The 26,636-nt window shown below is 49.4% G+C and overlaps 2 protein-coding genes across 3 annotated transcripts; both read left to right on the plus strand.

The window, feature by feature from the left end:
* Positions 1-2,735: 2,735 nt before the first annotated feature.
* Positions 2,736-12,560, plus strand: tspeara (thrombospondin-type laminin G domain and EAR repeats a). Of its 2 annotated transcripts, none has more exons than XM_030111314.1 (16): positions 2,736-2,826; positions 4,106-4,341; positions 5,000-5,064; positions 5,153-5,314; positions 5,385-5,617; positions 5,722-5,812; positions 5,888-6,041; positions 6,953-7,084; positions 7,152-7,269; positions 7,355-7,469; positions 7,933-8,113; positions 9,037-9,089; positions 9,164-9,340; positions 10,627-10,805; positions 10,951-11,052; positions 11,533-12,560. In XM_030111314.1, the coding sequence occupies exons 2-16, from the start codon at positions 4,260-4,262 to the stop codon at positions 11,684-11,686; spliced, it is 1,998 nt and encodes a 665-aa protein (XP_029967174.1). In that variant the 5' UTR covers positions 2,736-2,826; positions 4,106-4,259; the 3' UTR covers positions 11,687-12,560. The 2 variants fall into 2 exon arrangements, with proteins under 2 accessions (XP_029967174.1, XP_029967173.1); XM_030111313.1 differs by having other exon boundaries at positions 4,106-4,203.
* Positions 12,561-12,836: 276 nt separating this feature from the next.
* LOC115403320 (trichohyalin) lies at positions 12,837-26,019 on the plus strand. Its single transcript, XM_030112181.1, has 24 exons — positions 12,837-13,039; positions 13,963-14,117; positions 14,196-14,336; positions 14,712-14,768; positions 15,039-15,109; positions 15,188-15,353; positions 15,427-15,533; positions 15,879-16,151; positions 16,278-16,392; positions 16,476-16,595; positions 16,691-16,839; positions 17,011-17,151; positions 17,230-17,302; positions 17,838-17,915; positions 18,006-18,262; positions 18,361-18,502; positions 18,571-18,764; positions 19,683-19,810; positions 19,905-22,201; positions 22,283-22,414; positions 22,642-22,848; positions 23,271-23,387; positions 23,472-23,534; positions 25,422-26,019. The coding sequence occupies exons 2-24, from the start codon at positions 13,977-13,979 to the stop codon at positions 25,647-25,649; spliced, it is 5,397 nt and encodes a 1,798-aa protein (XP_029968041.1). The 5' UTR covers positions 12,837-13,039; positions 13,963-13,976; the 3' UTR covers positions 25,650-26,019.
* The last annotated feature ends 617 nt before the right edge of the window (positions 26,020-26,636 follow it).

The following is a 26,636-nucleotide window of genomic DNA, read 5'->3' on the forward strand; positions in this document are numbered from 1 at the left end:
TGCAGGCCAACAAAATCACTCTATAAAGGTAGATATCCTCCGCACGAATTTCCTCTTTAGATGGTAGACCAAAGTACATAGTCCGTGGATCGTTTGATATCTTGTAGCCAAAGATTTCTTCTATTACCTTTACAATATTCTCCCAAAAAGGTCTAACATTTTTACAGGTCCAAAAAACATGAGAATGATTGGCATCCTTATCACCACATAGTCTCCAGCACGGTTGTAGACTTTTAAGCTGCTTGCTTTTGATTTGAGGTGTTATAAAATACCTAATTATGTTTTTCCAGCCATATTCCCTCCATTGTCTGGAGCTGGTTGAAGCATGCTGTGAAAGACAAATAGAATGCCAATCTTCCTCTGACACTTGAAGTTGTAATTCAGTTTCCCACTTTTGTTTAACATATAATGAATTATTCGTATTACAGTTAGTTAGACATTTATATAGTCTGGATACAATTTTAGAAGGTAATTTTCTGTATGCCCCTCTCACCATTTCGACTAGTTCACTGCCCTCTTGTGATAAATAAACCCTGATATCCGAATTAAAAAAATGTCTTAATTGGAAATACCTAAACAGGTCTGAGTTCTCCAAATTAAATTCAGTTTTTACTTTCTCAAAAGACTTAAATTCTGACCCTTCAGTTAGGGTGCACACAGCTGTGATTCCCTTATCAACCCATCTTAGAAATGTTGTATCAAGCTGACCCCTTCCGAATTTTGGGGAATGCGAGGGCCAAACCAACAGTTTACAGTCTCCTTCCAGCTTGAGTTTATTTACTACCTCCCACCAGATCTTAAGGGTTGTTTCAATAATAGGGTTCATTTCTTCAGGCCGTGAACTAGCTTTGTCTCCAAGTCTCGATTGGGGTTGACATGCATCATAGTTGAGTTCAATATGCTTCCATTTGGAATAATATTCCGTTGCACACCAGTTAATCACATATCTCAACTGAGCAGCCAAGAAATACTCCTTTAAATTTGGGAGTGCGAGACCTCCTTTCTTTTTCTCAAGCTGAAGCGTTTTGAACCTTACTCTTGGTTTTGCTCCTTTCCATATAAATCTACTCACTTGTTTATCCCATTTAGCGAACTGCGTGTCTGGAATGTGTACAGGTAAAGAATTGAATAGATACATCAACCGGGGCACTACATTCATTTTAATCACCTCTATTCTCGAGCTGAGATCTAAGGCTAAATTTGTCCATTTTGACAAGTCTTTTTGAATTATTGTATTCATTTTACCATAGTTGTCTGCATACAATGTACTAAATTCTTTAGTCAAATTAACCCCTAAATATTTTATTTGTTCGGAATCCCATGTGAGTTTATATTTTTGTCTGATTATTTGGGCTGGACTGTAGTTAATACAAAGTATTTGAGTTTTTGTGATATTTAATTTATATCCAGATATTTTTCCAAAATCTTTTAAAATTTGTAAAAGTCTAGGGAGTGAGCTGTCGGGGTTTTGGAGGTATACTAAAATATCATCCGCGAAGAGACCTATCCTTTGTTCTTCTTTGGCCACTGTTACACCTTTTAGTTCAGTCGTTTGTCGTATGTATTGGGCCAGAGGCTCTATAAACAAGGCAAATAGGGCAGGGCTTAAACAGCAGCCCTGCCTACTTCCTCTGAAGATTTTTATTTTATTTTATTTTATTTTATTTTATTTGCTGTTCCTCTCCTCTTTGTTATTAGCTTAACTTCACACTTGCTCCTGATTTATTTAACTATTTTTATCTCTTATATGACTGTTGAACTTCATATCTTCCAATTGTACATAAACAAAGTAAGAACAGTGGAGCCAGGCGGGCTGCGAACCGGACTCAGTCTGGCCCGGCTCAGCTGGGAGCCCATGTGAGGCCTTCAGTCTTGCAGGTTCAGCCGGTCCTCCGGCAGCAGCCCTTCTGGAGGAACACACAGCCGCTCTTCCAGAACTTTCCTCATGCAGTCCAGCTCCTCACCTCCACACTGCCTCCCGTGGTTTTCTGTGGTACTGCACCGTTTGGGCCAGAAGTGTCTGGAGACTGGAGGAAAAACAGAAAACAGACTGGGCATTTTCAGGATCTTCATGCGAAGTGAACCTTCAGATGAGCATCAGCTCCAGACTGATCACGAGTCAGAACCCTGGAATCAGAACCCTGGAATCTTTCAAATAAAAGGATCATCTGATCTTTTGGACTAAAATAAGGCAGAGTCATGTTTGTTGAAGCGCACTGCTGGTGACAGACTGTGGTGGGACGTCCTCATGTCAGTCTCAGAGACCCATGACTTCTGGACAGGTTCCATATTTCAGATCTGGTTCCAGATTAACTGGGGATATTAAAGATACTGTGAAGAAACTTCAGGGATCTAAACATGTAACTGACTCTGACAGTCTATACACAACAAACTCTCCCCCCTCCCTCCTTTCTCCCTCTTCATCCCCCTCCCTCCCTCCCTCCCTCCCTCCCTTCTTTCTCTCCCTCTCCCCCTCCTTCCCTCCCACCTCTCCTCGGTGAGATTCACCTGAGTGTCAGACTCACCTGCAGTTGAGGTGAGCGCTGTACGATGGAGAGAAGGTGGAGCTCAGCTGCTGGAGGTGAAGACCTGAAGACTGGAAGAGCACCGAGTTCAACAACCTCGTCCTGAACTCTGAAAGTCCCTGAAGACCGGTCTGAGGAGGGTTTCACTTCAAACCCGATGGAGGACTTTGTTTGAATTCTTCCACCATGTGAGAAGAGGACTGGCTTCCAGGAAGATCTGGACTGAACTGGTTCAAGAAGTTCAAGATCAACATCAGTCTGGACCCTGAGTGACCTTGGACCAGAGCTTGATCCTCCTCAGGTTTGGGTTTTATATAGTCATGTTTTAAAAGGCAGATGTTGCTCTGAGAAAAACCAAAAAGAACTTGATACAACTGAAATTAATCACAACATTTTTCTGGAAAAGTTTTCATCCTCTGATTATGTGACTCTCTCTTTACCCTCCTCCTTGTCATGACAGTATTGAGCCCATATTGATCCGGCACTGGGTCAGAGTCGGTCTGGTCTGGGTCCAGTATTGTTCATGTTTTACTCCAGTTGCTGTGTCATTTTGACTCTGAACTGGCTTCAGGTGTAATCCAGTGGTGAGTTGTTCTCACTTTGGCACAGTGTTAGCTTATGGAGGGCCCACAGTTTGACTCTTGTAGCTCTGATCTTGGCCTTGTTAAAATCTGGTGTTATTTCAGATTTGTAGCTGTATTGATCATGCAAGCTTTTTTAATTGTTTGAACCTGTTCATCAGGTGCTGTTTCAGGGTCCCTCTTAGTCCTCTATGACCTGAGGCTTGAACTCTGAAGCTGGATTTACAGACCCTGGATTGTGAACCTGGATTAACAGATCCTGGGCTCTGAATGTAGATTAACAGAAACAGTGTATGTCTCTGATCGGTGATACTACGAAGCAGGTTATTAACGAGATGATTCAACTCAGGCTTTTCTGATGGTGATCAGCGCACGTTCACATAACAGGAGCGGATTCCGCAGCATCTGAAGAATCAGAAATGCTGCAGAGCAGCTTCCTTCACCACGGAGCAGATTGGTCTCCAAAAATATGAAGAATTCAAACACAACATCCAGGACTGAAGCAACACTGTTGCTGTAACAAAAACCAGGAAGTGATTCTGGCAGGAAATTGCCAACCATGCTATTGTGTAACATGGTGAGTTTCTCCAGTATAAGTTGATGGACAGTATAAGCAGACAGCAGTCCGATCACTCGGTTTCTCTTTATTCCAGCAGACGTTTGGCGCAGAGCTTCCTCAGTGTTCTTTATTTTAGGTTTTAATTTCCATAAGTTCCTGTTTCTGCAGTTCTGCTATGTGTGATTACTATTGTGAAGCTGTTTATTTCGGATGTAATCATCAGTTAACCCTGAATTTACCTCTAGAAGAGAAATTCCAGATTCATAGTACAGACCTCTGTTGTTAGTATCTTGATTACCAGGCGTTAGACCCACGTTTGTCCGTTGCTGGTATGTTGATCAGTCACTGGTCCTCTTCGGAGAGATTTGATCACATAACTGTAGCAAACCAAATCTAAGAAGCTTTCAAAGCCTATTTTTCAAGATGTTTTTCTTCTGCAGATGATCCTGCTGCTGAGCGGAAGAACTGGATGTTCTCCTGATGCCTTGCCACCTTTTGGTCAGTGGGATTTGTACACGGGTCTGATGGGAACATGTTGGTGAGTGACTGTGGCCAGGAGGCGAGTCATAAGCAGGAATCAAACCGACACTCTTGATGGTACGCAGCGGGATGTTGGTGCTGCTGCTCACCTGGATGCTGCTAGCTGCCAGAATCCACAGCTGGAGACCCTGTACAGGTACAACATCAGCAGGACAGAGGACCACGAGGACATGGAGACACTGTCAAATGTCCTCTGTCCTCTGTCATGTTCCCCATCATGGCCCCGTCCTCTGTCTTCCGTCCCGTGGCGTTCCCTTGGTGTCTCTTTGGGTTTCAGATCTTTCCGTTGCTTCATTGTTTTGTTTCTTTGAAATAGGAGATCTCTCCTCTTTACATGTACTCCCCTTCTTCTATTCATCCCTCCATTCATCCTTCTATTTATCCTTCTATTCATCCTTCTTTCACCCTCCATTGATCTGCCGCTCCTACACAGCACACATGTGGCCTCAGAGGAGCTTAAAGGGGAATTCCATCTCAACCAGAAGCAAAGCTTTGAACATCCAGAACAGTTTTCCCCCATTTATACCCACATGTATGCACTCTGTCTCGCTCTTCTTGTGTCTTGGTCTCCTCTCATGTCTTTCTGTCTCTTCTCATGTCTATTTATTCTCATGTCTCTCTCCGGCATTGTTCTCTTCTCTTTGCAGTTTTGTCAATTTTTCCTTAGAAAATGTTGAAAACATTCCTCATGAACTACATTCAGTTTCATTTTAAATCCGAATGATGAAAACTGTCTAAAAAATGAAGCTCTGGTTCCACGTGAGCCCTGATCCAGACGATGTCAATCTGAACAGAGCTGACTCCTCTGGACCTGCTGGACCAGGCGCTGCCCCGCCCAGGCCAGACCCCAACCACTCAGGTAACCTGGAGCTGGAGCTGGTGAAGCAGAGCAGACAAGTGAACGTCCCTTCATGATCGCTTCCACCCCCCCCCCCCTCCCCCTCCAGGTGCAGATGGTTCAGTCCAGAGGGACACCAGGACTTCGACTGGCCGGCGGCCTGGAAACGCCACTGAAGTTTCCCGCCTCGCAGATCTTCATCAACTGTGACTTCTTCCCCGCTGAATTCTCATTGGTCGCCACTGTGAAGATACCCAGACTGAAACACAAGGTCTGGAACAGAATCTGGTCCTGATGGGTCTGGTTCATCCTCTCAAACCTTCCTTTTCTTCTCCGTGCAGACAAACGAGTACCTCTTCTCTCTGGTGATGGACAGATCAAATTTGCTGTTGCTGGGGTTACGATTCTCCGAGAACCGTCTCCACTTCTTGACCACAGTGCCTGGCGCTGGTGGGCGGAGCCGACTGACTTTTAAGGACGTCAGATTGGACGACAACTGCTGGCACACCTTGGTGTTGGCTCTTGCTGGACCTTATGCTACACTGACGGTTGACTGTGGACTGCCGCTGGAGCTGTGAGTCACCTTCAGTTCCAGTTTCATTCAGGTTCTGGTCTACATGTGGTCCAGTGGAACATGTTGGAGTTTCAAAATGCTGTGTTACTGTTTCCTTGTCTCAGTGAACAGACCCACTCTTTCCCCAGTGCCTTGAGCACACGTGGTTCCTGGTTTTACCTCGGCAGCCGGGGCAGGTTCAGGCAGCGCTTCTCTGTAAGTCTGTGACCCGGATCAGGTCCAGATCTGCCTGGACCTGCTGTGGTCTCACACTGTTCTGTTTGCGTCCAGGGTCTGCTTCGTCAGCTGGTTCTGCTCCCAGGCTCTGACGCCACTCTCAGGCTGTGTCCGGCCAACAACCCCAGCCTGTCCGAACTGTCCGTCCCCCAGATCTTGAAATCCAGTCCTGTGCAGCCAGACCAGCAGGGACCCGAGTACCCATACGGTGAGAAGATAGTCAGAGAGGAAGAGGCCTGAAGGCAGCATCCCTCCTCAGTGCAGATGATGTTGTCATTCTGGCACCTTCACACAAGAACCTCCAGCATGTCCAGACTTCACTGAAGCAGACCAGCACCTCCAAGTCCGAGTCCACGGTTGTCTCACAGAAATGTCAGACAGGCAGGAGAACGACCTCAGGGGGACACGCTGAAGTTTCTCGAATTCAAAGAGATGGATGAGGGATGCCTTCAGTGTGCCTTACTTCTGTTGTGAAGAGACCCTGTGCGTCACCCACCCTGACCTCTGACCCTTCACCGCTGACCTGCTCCACAGGGTTGGTCATCATATTACCACAGCGCCCTCCTGTGGACTTCTGTGGATACTGATCACATCAAATCGGATATTTTCTTTAAATGAACTTCTGCAAAAGTATCACATTATTTGTTGGTGTTTGCAGTGTAAACTGAACAATGTGATGGCATCAGTGTTTCAGAAACCTGAGCTCCGACTGACAAACCACAACTGTGGGTGGGTGTGGGTGTATGTGTGTGTGTGAGTGTGTGAGAGAGAGAGAGCTGTTTGAAGTGTGTGTGTTTCCGTGGAAACAATGTCAGGTCAGACAGGTGCTGACTCGTACAGGTGTGTTTTTGTGTGTTTTTGTGTGCTGTCACTTTAAAACCCCGAAGGTGTCTATGCAGTTAGCATTAGACTGTTAGCTGAACCTTCACAGTGTGCAGCCTTCTGTATGTGTATGTGTGTGTCTGTGTGTGTGTCTGTGTGTGTGTCTGTGTGTGTGTGTGTGCCATCACATGTCTTTCTGAGTTGAAGTTCCCCTCTGTGGTGCAGTGGTGTGTTCTATGATGGCTGTTTGAGGAGGAACCAGAAAGACTCAGAGAACTGTTCTGTTCTGTTTTTCAGAAACAGAGACCAGAGTGATGGTGGGAGTCCCCCCGTCCTGTTCGTCCCCCCGGCAGGGACAGCTCTGGTTCAACACTCAGCGGAAAAGTCTGCTCCTCTGTGACGGACAGCTGTGGAGGACACTGCTGCACCGTGAGTCTGCATGACCTGTCCTCTCACTGATGTCTTCAGGCTGATGTCCACTGTCTTGTGTCTGCAGATAAGGAGCGCCTGGACTACTTGGAGGACTACCAGGACCTGTACACTCGCTCCGAGACGTTTGACGTGGAGGTCTTCTCCATCGCTTCTGAAGGCCTCTTCATGGCTGCAGCCAACAGGTGGTGAAGCGCCAGCAGCATCTGAGACCCAGAGTCCTCCAGGTTTCCATGGTAACTGTTCTCTCCACCCCTGCCACGTCTGCAGGGACTCCAGGTCGGGATCTGGGATCTACCGATGGCGGGACGGTTCCTTCCAGCTGTTCCAGAACATCAGCACTCAGGAGGCTCGAGCCTTTAAACACTTCACCATCGAGGACCAGGTGAGAGCAGCGGAGCGAGCAGCACGTCCACGAGCGTCGGCTCGGCGGACTTAACGACTCTCAAACACACAACATTTAATTTCAGTCCATTCAAAGGAATGGTGTTTCTCCTTGGTGTGTTAATGTGCTCTTACATTTCTACTGTGACCATTCATCATGTCTAACGTTCATAAACACTCAAGGCTGAAGAGAGAATCATTGTAGCCACTTGGAAAATCAGCAGCGCTGAACCCTGCAGTGAGACAGAGGTGCTGAGAGTTGAAGCTCGGTTCCTAATGCCCCCTGCTGTTTGAACCCCAAAGACTTGTCAGTGATTTACAGATGAGAACCAAATGGACTCAAACAGCAGCTGTACGATACACGTGTTCAGTTCGTGATATTTTCTCAGTTTTGTTTTCCAGTTGAATGTGAACTCCCGCCCCATCTTCCTCACACATTGAAGTCATGGCTGTTGGTGGTTCAGGTTTTTTTGGTGGTGGCAAACTTCATGGAGGCGGAACCTGAGCTGTCAGTCATCTACCGCTGGAGCCGGCGGCGGAGGCGCTTCATGCGGTTCCAGACTCTGGAAACACACGCCGCACTAGACTGGGAGGCCTTCCGCATCCACAACCACAGCTTCCTGGTGGTGGCCAATCACAGACAAGGTAATCAGCGCACCGGCCAATCAAACGACAGAAACCTTCTGGAGACCAATCAGACGACAGAGACAACCAGCTACTGCTGAACTTGTACACAGTAATAGAAATAGTCTGAGACTTCAGGGAACAGGAGAAAATATAATGTATAAACACGTTTAAGTGATTTTTCATGTTTGAAATTTCTTTAATGAAACAAATATTTTCTAAGACAAAACAGATGCTGTCGCCTCACAGTGTTAAGGTCACTGGTTTAAATACCTACTAGGTCTTTCTGTGTGGAGTTAGCATGTTCCCCCGGGTGCATGCGTTTCCTGTCCAGCTGTATCAGTCAATTCCTGTCCTCACCTGTCCAGGTGTAGGATAGACTGGAGACAGACTGTAAGACAGACTGGATGCCAGAGGAGCACAGACATAGTGTTGTTTTGAATCCGGTTGAAGATAGGAATGGGACGGGTTGTATCTCAACTATGTGTGTTCGAGGCCCGGTGGAGATCCGGGTGGAGATCCGGGTGGAGATGGTGATATTCTGATGGATACATGATGAAGTAGCAGCTGGGAGGTAATCTGAGAGAACATCAGAGCAGCTGCTCCAAGAACCGTTTGAAGATCCAAGAAACACAACATCAAACACACTGCAGCTGCTCACACACATCAAACACACACACACACACACACACACACACACACACACACACACACACACACACACAGCTTCAGAGACCTTCACATCTCTTCTTTATGACTTCCCACCACAAATTTCACCCCAGAAACTTCTAATCAGAATAAAAGTGAACCTGCCTGTAGGACTGATAAAGTCTCGCCTGAAGGATTGGCACTGTCCCCACTGTAGGACCGACACTGTCCGGTCTGTAGAACTGCTGCTGTCCCATCCATCTGTAGGACTGACGCTGTCCTGTCTGTGTCTTCAGACTCCAACCACAACATCCACAGTGTGATCTACAGATGGAACCCTGACACCAAGGTGAGACTTCCCACTGTCCCATTTCTCTGTCCTCCATCAGTGTGTCCCCTCCTCATTCCTCATGTCCCCTGCAGCTGTTCGAGGTGAACCAGACCCTGTCCACCTCTGGAGCGTACGATTGGGAGTTCTTCTCGGTGGGCCCGTTCCACTTCCTGGCAGTGGCCAACACCTTTGACGGTCAGACGACCGTGGTGAGCTCCACCATCTACGTGTGGCTGGACGGCTGCTTTCAGACCTTCCAGAGCATCCAGGTGAGCTTGTGGTCCTTTGAGACAGATGTGTCTCCCCTGACATTCAGCTGTAGTGCCTTCTAAAGGACATGTCAGGAACAATGCAGCTGAACGTGTGAACTGCAAAGAATAATGGCAATCACAAATGAAGACAAAGTTAATCAATGAGCTGTCTGCAGCTTTGAAATGTCAAAACAAAAATTGATGTGCGTCGATTGCCTTCAGTTCCTTTTGTGCTGTTCAGAAACAGATTTCTGTTCACCGTTGTGATCAAAGTTGTTTAAGCGCAATTCTGATAGTTCTTCACCCTCACTGTGACCTGAGGCCTGTACTGCGAAGCGGGATTAACAGACCCTGGATGTCTCTCTGATCGGTGATACTGTGAAGCAGGTCATCAACTCGATGTTCAACTCAGGCTTTTCTGATGGTGATCGTTGCATCTTCATGTAGCAGGTGAAACCAATCACAAACCCTGCAGAGCAGCTCCCTTCACCATGGAGGAGCAAACAATTCTTTTCCACACCATCCAGGACTTAAACAACACTGTTGCTGCAACAAAAAACAGGAATTACTGCTGGCAGGGAACTGCTGACTGTGTTAATGTGTAACCTGAAGAGATTCTGCAGGTCTGTGAATTGATGGACAGTATAAGCAGACAGCAGTCTGATCATTTAGGATCTTCTAAGAGTGGGCGGGTCATTTTCCAAGAAATCTGATTGGTCAGGAGGCGGAGCTTTTACATTCCCTGAGCTTTTATCCAACAAACCTGCTCCAGAGCAGGTAGGTGTTCAGAGGAAGTTACCGTGGTGATTTACTTGGCAAGAAGAGAACCAGAGTCATAATATAGAAAACCAGATTTAACCCTGAAGTTATCTCCAGAAGAGAAAACCCAGCTTCAGAGTACAGGACTCTGGTCTTGAGTTTCTTTGGACTGCAGACTTGACTCTTTGGTTGTCATGTCGGTATGTCTTTATGTTGGTTGCGTTGGTACAGCTTATGTTTGTGATGTGGTTAATTATTTTAGGGTATCTTTTCCTATTCTGCAATCATTTTAGAACCTGAGGACCTTTGAGCTCATCAGCCCACCTCAGACCTTCTCAGATAAATTCAGACCACCTCAGCCTTTAGATGACTGATAGTTTTCTATGTGGGGAATCATTTCTTGGGTCATCATAACCAGGGTCCAGTCGCTGACCCCCTGAAAGTCCAAGACATTTTTGTCTGTGAGAGCAGCCGCTGGTCTTCGATTGATTCTGCTGATCCTCTACTGGGTCTCAGTCCTCACCTGCCTACTGGTCTCTCTGCAGACTGTGGGGGCCACGGACTGGGAGATGTTCCAGATCGATGGCCGGGTCTTTTTGGCGGTTGCAAACAGTCAGAAGGTGTTGGAGCGTGGCCCGAGTCTCTACAGCATCAACTCCACCATCTACGAACTCAACACGCTGACCCGGACCTTCATCCGCTTCCAGGACATCCTGACCCACAGGTGACCCAGAGCACTGACCCACCCTCTAGAGTAAAAAAAAAAAAAAAAGGCTCCTTCATCTTAATTTTCAGTCTTAATACAGATTGTGAAAGAACTGTCATATCATTGTTGCTGTCGTTTTTTTTGTTGTTGATGTTGTGCTCAGTGCGGTCGACTGGGAATTCTTCACCGTGGGAGAGGAGAAGTTTTTAGTTGTGGCGAATTCCCACGATGGCAGCTCGTACTCTCTGAACAGCGTCGTCTACAGGTGTGCTGGGAGTCTTCATGCCTCTGTGTGTCAGACGTCCTCACTTCATCCATGTCTTTGTTGTGTTTGTCCGACTTCATGCGAGTCATGCTCATCCATCTTTCTTTGTAGGCGTTCCTGTGTATTTTGTAGATTCACATTCATGGGGCTTGTTCATGTTTGTCATATTACAATATCTTTGTCATGTTCTAAAGGGTTCATATTGTTGTCAAAAACCTTTGAATTAGTCAAGTTTGTATGTGTTTTGCATGTCAGAAAATCTTGTTCACACATCTGTATGTTTGTCCCATCTGTATGCATTCAGTTTGTCGTGCTGGAACATGTTGGTCTGTCTTTGTGTTTTTGCTGTGCTGAAACGTCTCTCTGAATGTTTTATGTGTAGTCCTCTATTCGCGTCGGGTTTTTATCAGTATTTCTTGTTGATGGTACACCTTTGTTGGCAGGTCTTTGAAGCTGCAGTGTGGGTCTCTGTGTTTTCAGGTGGAAGGGTTATGAGGGCTTTGTCGCTGTCCACAGTCTGCCCACCTTCGGCTGCAGAGACTGGGAACACTTCAGCACCGCCGAAGGCTCCTTCCTCATCTACTCCAGCGCCACCTCCAGGCTGAGCAAAGTCTTCAGACTGCGCACATATTGACAGGGACTATTGCCAGAGAGCCGGGGCTGCAGGATGAACATGGTTATGAAGAGGGAGACAGGAATGTGTCGGTGGACAAGATGAGACAGTGACTCAGGACAATTATCACTGTCACCGTTGTAACCAATAACTATTTTCCTGTTACCACGACAACAAAGCCTTTTGTTCATTATTAGTGTGGCTGAACCAATCGAGAGGTGGAGGTTGATCCAGGCTGAATCCCACTGTCCAACCCTCCGCCTCTGTTCTCAGATTAACCAGATTAATAAACTCAACAGACAGCTGCGACCCACTGCCGTCTGAAATCCGTTCAAACATGAAGCTGCTGATTTCACTCGTCTCTTTGACAAAGTGATCGTTAAAGGTTTTTATTCCAGCTACAAGCTGTAAATCTGTTAGAATTTATTTGTTTCTTTGTTCAGTTAAGTCTGTTAAGCATAAAGGACGAGAGTGATGAGCTAGCTTTCAGTCCTGAAGATTTTCTGTTGTTTTAAAAAAAAGTCGTATTTTGTTTTTATTGTGAACTCAAAGAAATATTGCTACTGCAGTTTGTTCATGGTGACCCAGGTACATTGATCTTTTCTTTAACCTGTAGATAGATATAAATCAGTGCACGTGTAAAAACCCTGCAATTTAAATGAAATTATTCATTTTCATATTTTTTATTCTGAAGCAGTGATCAATCTTAACCAAAATTGATAATTGTTTTCATAAAGTTTTTTTTCTCTGAAGCTATGTTGCCTTTTTATATAAATGTATAATTCTGTATTTTATTTTTATGTATAAAAATTCACAGTAAATATTTCAGCTCTTCTGAGTTCTTTGGATAAGGACAGTTGTGTCTTTTTTTTAATAATGAACCAGTGCAATGTAAATGGAGTTACGTCTTTTTTGTGTATAATTGTAAAGGTTGTCATATAAATTTTGTTTTTATAATAAACAGTATGTTTCTAAATGCACTTGTTTTGCCTTTATTGTGTTAGAGATTGTGAATATTTGACGTTTTGAACCGAATGAACTGAACTTTCAGCGCTGTGTTTCCCCTCCTGGCCGGCAGGGGGCGATGCGAGCCGTGTCCTGAGTCAGCAGAGTCAGGTGACGTCAGTGTCCGGGCGAAAGATGCCGCTGCCGGTTTGAAAGTGCTTCAGCATCCCGACGAGTCCTCCGGAAGATTTTTTTTTCCAAAACTATTTGGGTAGTTAGCCGCGGACAGAGAGGAAAACTAGCAGCTACGTGGGACTCGGTGCTCCCCGCGGCCCGGACTGACTGCGCGGTTTAACGGCGGGATTAGCTCCGTCTGGAGCGGATTAAAGCAACGGCTCGGTGTCGGTCGCAGCGGCTGGAGTGTGTGGGGTGAGTTTAAACCGCTGACATTTAACTGTCTCTGTGGGGCTGTTGGAGACACAAACTTTCTCTGTCTTTTCACCTCCAATCCGAGTTGTTTCCCAGTCCTGCTCCACTTACGTCGACCTGGCTAAACATCCACCCACCCATCATCCATCCATCACCCTTCCATCACTCCGCCCACCACGGGGCTGAAGTTAGCTTCCGAAAAATATTTTCACATTTGGAGAGGCTATTCATAAGTTCTCTGAACTACCTATTAACGTAAAACCACGTTAAACATTTTAACAGAGACGCAAACGTTGCCAGGCAGCCAGTAATGAATGTTTTCAAACTTTGTTAGCTATATTTGTGAAAATGAAAAAAAAAAAAAAAGTATATTTAGCAGTAATCTACATAACTACGACACACCACTGGACCTAGACTTCTCAAATCTGGACCAGGCTATTTTGCAGATGTTACTTTCATTAAAACGCTGTTTGGGATTTTTGAAACCGATTTTGGATTTGTGATGATGGGATAAGTGCATTTTTGACTGTGTTTTCCACATCTGGACCCCATCAGACCAGGTGCAGACTGAACACCACTGGATTTTTTGGATTTGTTTAAAAGGAAAAAGTAATTTGAAAGGCACATGGCCTGCTCACAGTTTGATTGATGCTCCTGTGAGGGGATCAGTCTTCTATGCAGATGGTGAATTCTTCATTTAAAGCAGAAAGAGTGATCCAACCCAAAAACAAACCATTACTTAGACATAAGAGCTTTAGTATTGAAGCTTAATAAGGAAGAGGAGGCGGTTGAGAGGAACCTGGTCAAGATTTGAGAAGCCTAGGTCCAGTAGTTTTCAGTCTGGACCTGGTCTAGTGGGGTCCAGATGTGGAAAACACAGTGAAATATGCTGGTTTTTCCATTTTTACTGTCCATCCATCCAGGTCAAGCTGGCAGTATGGAGTCGCAGCTGCTGGTTGGCTGTCAGCAGGACCTGGCAGAGCTTAAACAGGAAGTTTGCAGGCTCCAGGAGCAGCTGGCAGAGAGCCGGGCGGAGAAGGAGGAGCTGGAGTCCAGGTGCAGAATCCTGAGGGAGCGGGTGAGCAGCAGCAGCAGCGGCGGCAGGCCATTATCAGGTCATCAGGCTGTATCTTGACGTCCCCTCTTCTCTGTCCAGCTCTCTCAGTTGATGTCTCCGTCACTCGGCCGCTCCCTGCAGGAGGAGGACGAGGTGCAGAGGCAGTGGAAGAGGAGGATGAGGGAGGGCAGAGAGAGGGAGGCGCGCCAGGCCCTGCTCATCCACCGCCTGCAGAACAAGGTCAGGCAGCTCCAAATAACTCAGTCATCTGAAAACCAACAATTCATCATACGGAGCTGGAGGTTTTCTGCAGAGCCAGACTCAGTGGTTGAACGCCACCTTTAACTTTAGTCTGAGCTGAAGAGTCGTTAACATGAAGGAAGTGGAACCTGTCTGACCAGATTTTAGAAATGAAGGGGAGGATGGATATCGACCTGGAACTTCTTCAAACAGCTGGATGAATAAGAGCAATCTTAAAGACCTGAAGGTCCACAGTCTGTTACTGAAGAGAATCTGATCTGATCCAGTATTGATCTCTGATCAGGGGGAAATGTCTTGATACAGTCCAGTGGGTCGGATCTCACAGATATAGGACGGTGTGTACTTTTCCTGCAGGTGTCGGAGTACAGAGAGAGATGTCAACGTTTGGAGCTACAGAATGAACAAACACAGGTGGTGCTGCTAATACTGCACACACTCCCAATAACACACACACACTGCTAATACTGCACGCACTTCCAATAACACACACACACTGCTAATACTGCACGCACTTCCAATAACACACACACACTGCTAATACTGCACACACTTCCAATGACACACACACACACTGCTAATACCACATACACTGCCCAACACTACACAAACTTAATACTACACATACGTCTAGTACTCCACCCACCGCAGTACTTTGCAGTTCTCATCCAGACCTGTGTGCAGCAGACGATCAGAGATGAGCACTGTGACTCGCTGGAGAGCGCCCTCATCAGGCTTGAGGAGGAACAGCAAAGGTTTGTCTCCTGTTTCCTCATGACGTGAGGCCCTGAGTGGACCTTCATCTTCATCTTCATCCCCTCCCGTCTCTCCAGGTCCGTCAGTCTGCTGGGCACCAACACCGTCCTCCGGGAGCAACTCGTCCAAACAGAAGAGGCCAACCAGGCCCTGAGAGAGGATGTGCAGAAGCTGACGGCCGATTGGACGAGGGCTGTGATGGAGGCGGAGCAGAGAGACGCCGATTGGCTCCAGGAGAAGGAGGTCGGTTTGCCTGGATTGGTTCTGTTGGTCGGTCCGGGTTGCTGAGGTCTCAGTGTGTCTCCTGTCTGTCCAGAGTGGACGAGCCCAGGCTGTCCAGCAGCAGGCCGGCCTGATGTCAGTCTGGAGGTCTGTGTCCGCTCTGAGGACCCACTGTCTCAATGTGAGGACGGCTGCAGACAGGTACGCTCTCAGCTCCCTGAAGACATGAGGACCGCTGGTCTCCAGCCGGCTGCGAGACTGGAACAGACACGGGACCGGTCCACATTAGAACCTGGACGGTCCAGAACAGTCCAGAAGATCCAAACCATTCACAGCCCCGTGTCTGAGAGACGCACATGGACCAGGAAACTGGACCGATATGGTCCATGTTCGGCTGTTCTGGACCGTGTTCAAGACAAGCTTCCCCTGACAGTTTGAGCTGCAGCCGGCAGGATTATCGGAGCTTGTTTTTCTTCATATTTGTTTTTTCCAGAGGAATCTCGCTGCTTGGTTCAGACTGAACTTGACTCTTTGTCCTCCTCTCAGAGATTTGTGGCAGCTCCGGGCCGAGTTCTCCCGCCTCTCCTCCTCCATCCTCTCCAGCTGGGACTCCATCTCCTCCTCCGTCAGACTCTCCTCCTCACCAGATCCTCCTCTGTCCTCCACCCTGGCTCTGCCTCCTCCACACCTCTCCTCCTCCACCTTGGGAACCTTCTGCTTAGGAGAGCTGCAGCACCAAGAGGAGGAGGAGGAGGAGGAGAGTCGGATATCTGAGCTGAAGCGCCTCCATCAGGTTGAAGTGTCTGATCTGCAGAGGAGGTAAACCTGCAGTGAAGACACGTCCTCTCTCTTCAGTTCATTCTAAGACATGAAGCTGTGAGGAGGTAAACGCCCTCCTCTTCCTCCGTCACCTCATTTCTTTCATCTCCCCTGTCTCTATTTCAGGATTGAGGAGCTATCAGCGTCCCTGCAGGAGCACAGCAGCCAGAGGCTCCTCTCCATGGAGGAGGAGGAGGAGGAGAGGAGTCTTCAGTGTGTGGCCCAGGCCGTCCTCCGGCTGGTGAGTTTCGCTCAGAGACCAACAAAGACCCTGTGAACCACCCACAGACGTGTGTGTGTGTGTGTGTGTGTGTGTGTTTTCAGTCCAGAGTGCTGGGCAGCAGCGTGTCCTCCGACAGCATCGTCGGTCTGGATCTCTCCTCGCTGCTGTCTGTCCTGTCCCAGGCTGAGAGCTCCCTCCAGAGGACAAAGGAGGAACTGCAGGTCAGAGACGCTTCACACACTGTGGACGGCAACTGAGACAGTGCAGGACTCAGTGTGTGTGTGCGTGTGTGTGTGTGCGTGCATGTTTGTCTCAGGGGGCGAAGCTTTATGCTCAGCAGCTCAGTGAAGAGAAATCGTCTCTTCAGATCCAAGTGAAACATCTGGAGAACGACCAGCAGCAGCTGCACACACACAACAAACACACACAGGAAGAACTCACACACACTGTGAGCCTGCTGAGCAGGTACACACACACACACACACACACACACACACACACACCCTCCCACCCACCGTGGAGCACCACCTGATTCAGCTGTGTGTGTGTGTGTGTGTGTGTGTGTGTGTGTGTGTGTGTGTGTGTGTGTGTGTGTGTGTGTGTGTGTGTGTGTGTGTGTGTGTGTGTGTGTCTCAGAGAGAAGGAGGTGTCGTCCTCCCTGCGTCTCCAGGTGGAGGAGGTCCAGAGGAGAGAGGAGGAGGTGCAGAGAGACAACCAGAGTCTGAGGAGAGAGAAGGAGCGGCAGGAGGAGAGGAGACTGGAGGATTCTCTCAGAAGGTGCTTCTGCCGCTCTCTGCCGGTTTGTCCCGCCCTCTGAGGCTCTCGGCCAATGTCTTCTGTCCCCGGGCGTTTCAGGGTGGACGTGTCGGACAGCGACGAGCTGCCAGAGAGAGAAACTCATCTGAGAACAGAAATCTACAGTCTGAAGGTATCTGCTCTACTTTAGTCCGGTCTCCCGCTCACAGTTCACTGCTTCACGTCATGCCTGGACAGTTTTGAAGTGAAACAGTGGATCAACGTCCCGACACATCAATGGTTCATGAAAAAAAATGTTCTGGGCCCCATCCTTTTCACCATCCATCTTTTCCCCCGTGGTTCTATTTTCCTGAAATGCATCATTCAGTTTCACTGTTATGCAGAAGACACCCAGCTGTCGCTGCTGAACTCCTCCACAGCTGCACAGCTGCTCACCCAGCAGCTCTGTCAGATCTGCCTCCCTTCTATGGCCCTCTGTACCTGCAGCATGAAGGACCATCATGAGGGTCCTGTCCCGTCAACCCCCCCCCCCCCGAGTTCACTTCCACCCACCCCGCCTGAATCTTTTTTTTTTTTGCTTGTTAAACTCAAATTTTGTTCATTGGGTTTCCTGAAAGGCCGTGATGAATAAGATGTACTTTTATTATTACTCTACTGTAATCCAGCCTGTCCTCTCTGTGTCCTCCTCGCCGTCCTTTTCCCCGCAGGACATGCTGCAGAGGGAGCAGCTGGAGAGACAGCGAGTGGAGGAAGAGTCCGCTGATCTCAGAGAAGCTTTAAAGAAGGTTCAGATGGACGCCCAGTCTGCCTCTCTCTGTCCGTCTCTGTCCTCTGTCTCTCTCTGACTCCGCCTCCTCCCTCCGTCTCCTTCTCAGTGCAGGGACAGCGTCCTGCGTCTCTCGTCCTCAGAGGACGTGCTGAGGAGGGAGGTGGAGCGTTCGGGGGAGGCAGTGGACAGACTGTGGGACTTGAATGCTGCTCTGGCCTCAGACCGGACGGACTTAAACCACCAACTGCTGCAGCTGGAGGGCAGGTGCTGCGACAGCCAATCACAGCTGCAGCCTTTGAGGTCAGAGGTCACGGCTCTGCAAAGGGACGTCCAGACACTCCAGGCAGACTGCAGTCAGCTCAGGTCAGTCCGGATCACAGACCGGTCCAGGTCCTGGATTACTGGCCAGGCGGCTCTGCAGTCTTTAATCTGGATTATCAGAGTGCTGTGGTGGTTTTCAGGGACCAGAAGGAGGCGCAGTCTGCGGTCATCCTGCAGTTGAGGGAGCGTCAGTGGGAGCTGGAGAGGCAGATGGAGGCAGAGCAGAGGGAGCTGGCCTCCTTACAGGAGGGGAGAGGAGGGGATGCACGGCAGATGGAGGAGGTACAGAGGAGGTGAAGGTCACACGGCCGTGTCGATAGGCATCTAATCCCGGAGCGTTTGGTCCTCAGCTGACCTCCCAGCATGCCTTGGTGTGTGGGGAGCTGAAGGAGGCGCGGGAGCAGCTGCAGCAGGTGACAGATGAGGTGCAGAGGAAGTCCAGAGAGGAGGAGCAGCAGCAGGAGGAGAACAGGAGGCAGCAGGAGGCGCTGGACGGTCTGCAGAGGAAGAGGGCGGAGCTGGAGGTGGAGCTACAGGAGCTCAGGTACCAACACACAAAACACATCCAGAGAACCACAAAGACCTGCAGGGACCCCCTGAAGAGCCCCGGAGAGCCGGAGAGCCGGAGAGCTGGGCTGTGTGTATCAGTGACAGCAGCTCAGGCCTGTGCAGAGGTGTGGTCTGCTGTGACTGGCAGGTCGCGTCGCGTTTTCAGCTACTCTTGTCAAGAACGTTGACTTCATTTGACTCCAACGTTGCAGGGAGTTGTGATGTGACTGTTGTGCACGTGTGCATTGCGATGACGATCCTCAGATGTTATATTATGCAGCGCTAGCCGAGCTTGTTTATATGAATTCCCCGTGCAGTACCTCCAGTCACTGGACTCTGTGCACCACGGAGCTCTGAGATTTAAAAGCTGCAAAGCTCTCCCTCACCACTGTACCGTTTCTCACAGTGGCAGACTTCTAAAGCCGTCCTAGGCCGACTTCCCCAATATCTTTGCAGCTATGTCACAAGAACCCAGAGCTCTGATTCCATACGCTCAAACAGTCACTCTTTATTAAAAGTCCCGAAAGTTCAAACTGAATTCGGCAAGCGCCTTTATGCTTTCTGAACCCACAGCCTGGAGCTCATTAGTGTCTGAATTAGTCTGTATTAGAACATTTTAACACTTTTTTAGGAAACTTAGATATGAATCAAATCCTGCTTCACATGAGAGCCACATTATTGACTTTTAAAATTTGATCTGTCTGTATTTGTTTTGATCTTGTGTGATTTGTATTTGATGTGACCTCTGACCTCTCTGCTCTTATACTTAAAACAATGTTTTAAGCTGCTGTCTTGGCCAGGCTTTCCTCGAAAAAGAGATCATTGTGTGAAAAATACAAGCTTTCAAAGAGCTCTGTATCCGTCCCTCTCCCCTCTCCCGCTCTGTCTCTCCTCTGTCCTCCGCCCCCCACAGGGGGGTGTCGTCCTCCCTCCACCTGCAGCTCTGTCAGCAGCGGCAGCAGCTCGTCCAGTCCGAGGTGGAGAAATGTCAGCTGACGGCTCACATGGAGGCGCTGCAGCGAATCAAATCCACCCTGAATGGTGAGCCCCACCGTCACCATTAGGAACTGTAACTGTAACTGTAGCGGTATGGGTGTAGTTTTCCAGTCGTCATAAAGCAGCTGTGTGTCCTCAGGGGAGATCGAGTGTCTGCGAGGAGAGCTGCAGCGGGAAACGTCCCGCAGAGAGGAGGAGCAGCAGAGCAGAGAGAGGAGCGACGAGCAGAGGGAGGCGCTCCAGGAGGAGGTGGAGAGGCTGAAGAGCAGCCGGAGGCAGGAGCAGGAGGAGCAGCGGGAGGAGAAGGACAGCTGGGACCGAGAAAGAGGAGACCTTTACCAGCAGCTGGGCACAAGAGACGGAGAGGTGGAGGCGCAGAGGAGGTGCATCGACGGACTGACGGAGGAGACGCAGCAGCAGCAGAGGGAGGTGGACAGACTGAGGGAGGCGGTGGCGGAGAAACAGCTGCTGATGCAGCAGGCGGAGGAGGAGCTGGCGAGGAGGAGGGAGGAGCAGACTCTGAGAGACGGGGAGATGGAGGCGCTCTGCGACCGCATGGACACGCTGGAGAGAGAGAAGGAGCAGTGGAGGAGGAGAGTGGAGGAGGTGCAGCAGGAGAGCAAGAGGCTGAAGGAGGAGAAGGAGGAGGCTCTGGAGAAACTGACGGAGAGACGGGGAGAAGTGGAGCTGCAGAGGGTTCGACTGAACATCGCCACGGAGGAGTGCAAGGAGGCGAAAGAGGAGGTGCTGCGGAGGGAGCGCAGCCTGGAGAGACAGATGAGTGCCGTGAGGGAGCGGGAGGAGGAGGTGGAGTGGCTGAAGGAGCGCCTGAGGGCGGCGGAGGAGCAGCAGGAGGAGAGAGAGCGAGAGCTCCAGGAGGTGAATCACAGGGCGGCGCAGAAGGAGGCGAGGGCGGAGCGGCTGGACGCGCTGCTGGAAGAAACCCGAGCACTGCTGGAGGAGGAGCGGCGGGAGTCCCGGGACAAAGACGGCAGGATCTCCTCCCTGGGCAGAGAGGCGGAGGAGGCCCGGGCCCAGAGCGACGGGGTCCGGAGGAGAGCCAGGGACCAGGAGGAGGCCTGGAGGGAGCGGCAGGAGGAGGCGAAGGAGTGGAGGGAGAAGGCAGACCGGAGCAAGGCGGAGGCAACAAAAGTCAAGCAGCTCCTCTCGGAGCGAGACAAGGAGGTGCAGCAGCTGACAGACAGGCTAGAAGAGATGGAGGAGGAGGAGGGGCTGAGGAGAAAGGAGGAGGAGAGGAGAAGGAGGCTGGATGATAAAGTGAGGGAGGAAGAGAGGGAGGAGCTGAGCAGAGCCAAGGAGCAGAGGAGGAGGCTGGAGGACAGGTGCAATGAAATGGAGAAGGAGGTGAAGGAGCATGAAGAGAAAAGGAGGAGGGCAGAGGAGGAGATGAGGAGGCTGGAGAGGGAGCGGCGAGAGAGGACGGAGGAGGCTGAGAGGAGTCGGCACATCTGGACCGAGAAGAGAAGGGAACTGTCAGAGGAGCTGACGAGGACAGAGGAGGAGGCGACGGCTCTCAGAGAGGAGGTCCTGAGGGAGCAAAGGGACAAGGGAGAGGTCCTGAGGAGGTGCGAGGAGGAGGTGACGGCTCTCAGAGAGGAGGTCAGCAGAATGCAACGACAGCAAGAGGCGCAAGGGGAGCTGCAGCAGGAGGAGTCCAGGAGGATGGAGGAGGAGTTGAAGAGGAGCAGTGAGGCGCAGGAGGAGCTGAGGCAGAGCAAGAGGGAGGTGCTCACACTCAAAGAGCAGCTGAAGCATGTGCAAAGCGAGGAAGAGGAGGTGCAGGAGGAGCTCAGCAAGAGGAGTGAAAAAATAACGTCCCTCATCGAGGAGATACAAAGGGACCAGAGGCAGAAGGAGCAGGTCAAAGAGGAGTTACTCCAGTCTGAGGAGCAGCTGAGAGCTCTGAGAAGGGAGGTGCAGGAGGAGCAATGCAGGAGTCAAGAGAAGCTTTCTGTTCTCAAAGAGGAAATGGAAAAGGAGAAAAAGGAGGAGCAGGAGGAGTTAATGACCAAAATGGAAGACATGACCAAAGAGTTAAGGAGGAGCCAGATGGAGGTGTCGGCTCTCAAACAGGAGGTGCAGAAGGAGCACAGGGAGAAGGAGCAGACGGAGGAGAGACTCCTCACGACCGAGGCCGATTTGGAAGCTCTGAAAGAGAAGCTGGAGAAGGAGCAGACAGAGAAGGAGGAGGCGCTGCAGGAGCAGAGGAAGAACCGTCAACATGCAGAGCTTCTGAGAGAGGAGGAGCAGAGGAGACGGGAGGAGGAGCTGAGGACGAGCAGACGACACGCAGAGCTTCTTGGAGAGGAGGTGCAGCTGGAGCGGAGGAGACGGGAGGAGGTGCAGGAGGAGCTGAGAGGAGTGCAGCTGACTGTGGAGGTGATGGAGGCGAACCTGAAGTCCCTGAAGAGCCAGGTAAGGAAACCCCGCCCCCTGCAGCCGGAGCGCCCCCTCTGCAGGCGGAGCCGGACTGCAGTGGAGGCGTTCCTGTTGCAGGTGTGCGAGCGCAGCGAGTCCAGGGAGCGCGTGAAGCAGCAGCTGCAGGAGAAGGAAGTGGAGGCGCAGCAGATGAAGGAGCGGCTGCGGGAGGCGCAGGGCGAGCTGACCACCCTGAGCGCTCGCCTGCAGGTACAGCGCCCCCGTCTGGACGCCTGACCGCCACACTGGTTTCCCCAGAGTCACGAGGTTTCTCCCCTCAGGAAAGCCACGCCGAGGAGGCACGTCTGAGGAGCGCCCTGAAGGAGGAGGAGCTGAGGAGCGCCGAGAAGGAGGAGGAGCTGAGGAGCGCCGAGAAGGAGGAGGAGCTGAGGAGCGCCCTGAAGGAGGAGGAGCTGAGGAGCGCCCTGAAGGAGGAGGAGCTGAGGAGCGCCCTGAAGGAGGAGGAGCTGAGGAGCGCCGAGAAGGAGGAGGAGGTGGAGCAGCTCCGAGCCAGAGCCAAAGCCCTGGAGAGGAGGAGGAGCGAGATGGTGGAGGAGTTACAGGCAGCACGGCGGGAGAAGGAGGAGGCTGAGGAGCGGTGGAGGCGCAGAGTGAAGGAGGTGGAGAAGGAGCCGGACCAGAAGGTAGGCCTCGGCCACAAACCCAGAGTTTACTCCCGATAAGCGACGTCAAAGAATGAAAATAGCGGCCCGTTCTGGCGGTGTAGGCCGGCTGTGTTCATGTCCCTTTAAGACGCTGCAATACGTGACTCCGCCCTCTCCAGACAGGTCTGGGTGTGGTCTAGCAGGAGGTCTGGTCTGGACAGGGTCTAGGACGAGGACTAGTCTGGATGAGGTCTAGGAGGAGGACTGGTCTGGGTTGAGGCGAGCAGCTCAATAGATCGTGATACTGATTTGAGGCCATGTCGCCCCGCTCTACCTGAAGGTGAAGACCCCAGAGAGGAGCAGACAGATAGGAGGAGGAGGACGAACAGAAACAGGAGTAGGCAAGAGGAGCTTTCTCAGTCACAGCGTGCGTGTGTGTGTGCGTGCGCATGTGCGTGCAGGCTGTGCAGCACAGGCTGGTGGTTCTGCAGCGTCTGGTCGCTCAGCTGGAGCTGAAGCAGAAACGACTGAAGGAGAAGATCCAACAGCTGAAAGGAGAGAGAGACGCACTGAGACAGGTACACACACACACACACACACACACACACACACACACACACACACACACACACAGCTTTATGTACATGGATGTTTGTGTGTAGTCCTCTACAGAGGCCACGGACGAGAAGGATCTCAGGAGCAGACTGATGGAGGCGGAGGACCAGGTGAGACTGAAAGACTTGATGATGATGATGACGATGACGATGGAGTTGGTAGTTGAATGCCATTGGCTAGCTGGCGTTCGGGGGCAGAGCTTACCCAAAATGTTGTGTTGCTGACAGATCAGCTGTTCAGTGTTTGGGTGCTGCGTCTGAGAGACGCAGGGTCGTTTTATTTGAGGAGGAGTTTTACTGGATTTCCATTACGTTTCAGTTTCTCTTCCAAAGAGCGTCCAGGCTTCTTAATCTCACACTGAACTATTTACGTCACAGTATGATCATTTAATCGATCAAAAATAACTATTTAATGGCAAATCTGACTCATTATTTTCTTTGGCAAATTATCAACCTTAACCAGAATTCTGAAATGAGTTGTGATTAAAACGTTAAATCTTCTGACAGCTGAAGATGAACTCATTTTCAGAGCAGAGTCCCAGACTGCTGCGGTTTCCAAGGCTTGACTCTGATTTTTAAAGACCCACAGAATGTCAAGTTCTCAGACCGTGTAAACATCAAACTACCGAAAGAAAGAGGAGACTCTGCTTTCTCTGCTTTTTCTGTTTAGTTAGTAATCAGCTGTAGAACATTGGTTGATTTAATGAAAAACACCTCTCTGTCCGCGGAACAGTGACTTTGATGCAATTTTTTTTTTTTTTTTTTTTTGTGCTTTAGTGAACGTCAAACATCTGAACAGTGGTTTCCTTCAGCAACACTGAGAAAGAGATTTTGTCAGAAAAATAATCATTTGTTTGCAGATGCACCGGGCTTGACATGAACATTTTCACCTCCTTGTCTTTTGGACGTGCTCAACTTGTTTGTTTCCAATCTCCTCCTCCCACACCCCATCCCAAAACCGTCAACCAGGAAGGCTTTCTTTGACCAGAAATTGCACCGGTTTCTCCCAAAAGATAACATGATGATGTATAAGAAGCAAAAATCTCAGCTTTTAAGTTCTTCATAACCTCTGAAAACTGTAGCACTCTCTGGGAAAATCCAAAGTTGTGAAACATTGTAAATAGTCCAAGCTGCTCTAAAACATCTTAATTCCCCTGATTCATCAGAAACAGCTGTTTTAATCAACTGAACGCATGAAAAGCAGCAGCTCACTGCAGTCGGTTTGTGGACAGTCATCACTGAGACGAAGGAGCTCTGAGGACCTGCAGCTGCTCACAAGCCAGGAAAGGGTTAAAAGGTCATATCGGCACATCTTCAACTACCAGTGGGCACAATGGAAAGATTTATTTAAAACGTGAAGGTTCTGCAGCGACCCTGCCAGGAGTCCTGACTTCAACCCAGTTGAGAATCTGTGGAGGAGCTGAAGATCAGAGTGATGGACAGATTATTCAAACTGAGAGTTGAAGCTCGCTGCTGAAAATGGTCAAAAACACCAGTGGCGACATGAAGAAAGCTGCTCAGCTGTGATAGGATGTGTTTGATCACTGCAAGAGCCAATGACGGCTTTTCTAATGTCAGTAAGGGTATGAAGAATTTTGGACATGACACTTTTATTCCATAATGATGCTTCTTATACATCATGTTATCTTTTTCAAGAAGCCTGTGTGATTTCTGATTCGAGCAAAAAACAAACAAAAGATCCACCGAACACCATGAAAATGACTCAAAAAGATGTAGTTCATACGCCAGGCCTTAAGGTGGTGCTGTAACTCTGCCACAGAAATACACAAGACATGGAGAAGACTCAAAGCGTGAAAAAACGAAATGGAGCTGAAAGAGCGTGCACATTCAGCCCACAGTCTGGAAACAACCTAAGACCTTCTGAAGATGATGGAGATGATGGCGGGTTCCTGTCTCCTGAAGCTGCCGGACGCCTCACTGACCCACCGCCTGCTCTCCACCCTGATGGAGCTGATGCTGATGTCCCTGTCTCCACAGATCAGTCAGCTCCTCCTGCTTTTGGCTGCAGACCACCAGCAGAGGGCGGAGTTTATCCACCAGTTCTCCAGTAACAGCCAATGGCTGCTCTCCATGAGGCAGCAGCTGGGCCAATCGCTGTCCGCCGTCACACGCCATCCGGTCCCGTCCATCCTGGAGAGTGAGACGCAGCGATTGGACCGCAGCCTGAGGGAGGAGGAGCTTCAGATGTCCCTCAGTCAATTGTGAGAGTCACCTTTCACTCTGTCACTTCTGGTTCCTGGTCCACACTCCGGTCCACACTCTGGTCCACATTCTGGTCCGGACTCCTTGTTTGCTCTGGATTATACCTTTGTTGTATCTGTAGCGATCCAAATTCGCCAGCCTGTGCTGGTCTTGAACCTCTTGAACTCTTAATTTATTTTTGTTAAAAGCTTTCAGAATATTTAAAGTCCAGTTTACCAAGTTTTACCAAGGACTCAGTGGAACGCCGTCCACCTTTTAGGTCATTGGTTGTGATGAACTCAAACCAAAATATTCAGTGTTACATTTCTCACTGTGAGTCTGTCTTCTCTGATGTTTTCTCAGTTCATGATCATTAAAGTCTGTTTCAGACGCCCTTCTGCTGTCTGCTGCCTCAGTTTCTTTCCACCTTTCTGAGAAGGAGGAATCATGTTTTCATGAGTACTGCTTAGTCGTAGCTCTTCAGGCACAGGAGAACCAGCCCTCCTTTGGTTTTAGGCAGCTGATCCTTGATCTCCTGCCAGGTAGATCCAGATAGATTCGTCTGTGATCTTGTTTCGTTCATTTTTATCACCTCTTTGTGTAATAAGTTAACAGATTCCATCTGTTGATACCAGAGCAACAGATTGTAACATAAGATTTTTATTGTTCTAATAAACTCTACCATTCATGCAGATGTTGACAATGAGATCCTGAACCCTGCCTTTAGTTTACGATCAGACACAGATGAAAGTCACTCCGTTAATCTGCTTCTCAATGACGGTATCGACACTGATCGATAGACAGTTTTTCCTCTCAACATTCTGTTGTCACTTCACTTCCTGATCTGTTCCTGATAATGATTATTATTTTTGTAATGAATATGCACACATATGCAGAACAGCTGTTTACTACAGCTGTGGGGTGCAGGAACAGGTACAGAGTTTCCTTCATCCACATGGAGCCTGAGCGTTTCCAGAAAGTGTCGTCGTATGAAATGATGAAAACAGAGCA

The sequence above is a fragment of the Salarias fasciatus genome, chromosome 16, assembly GCF_902148845.1.
Source record: "Salarias fasciatus chromosome 16, fSalaFa1.1, whole genome shotgun sequence".
Taxonomy (NCBI): Eukaryota; Metazoa; Chordata; class Actinopteri; order Blenniiformes; family Blenniidae; genus Salarias; species Salarias fasciatus.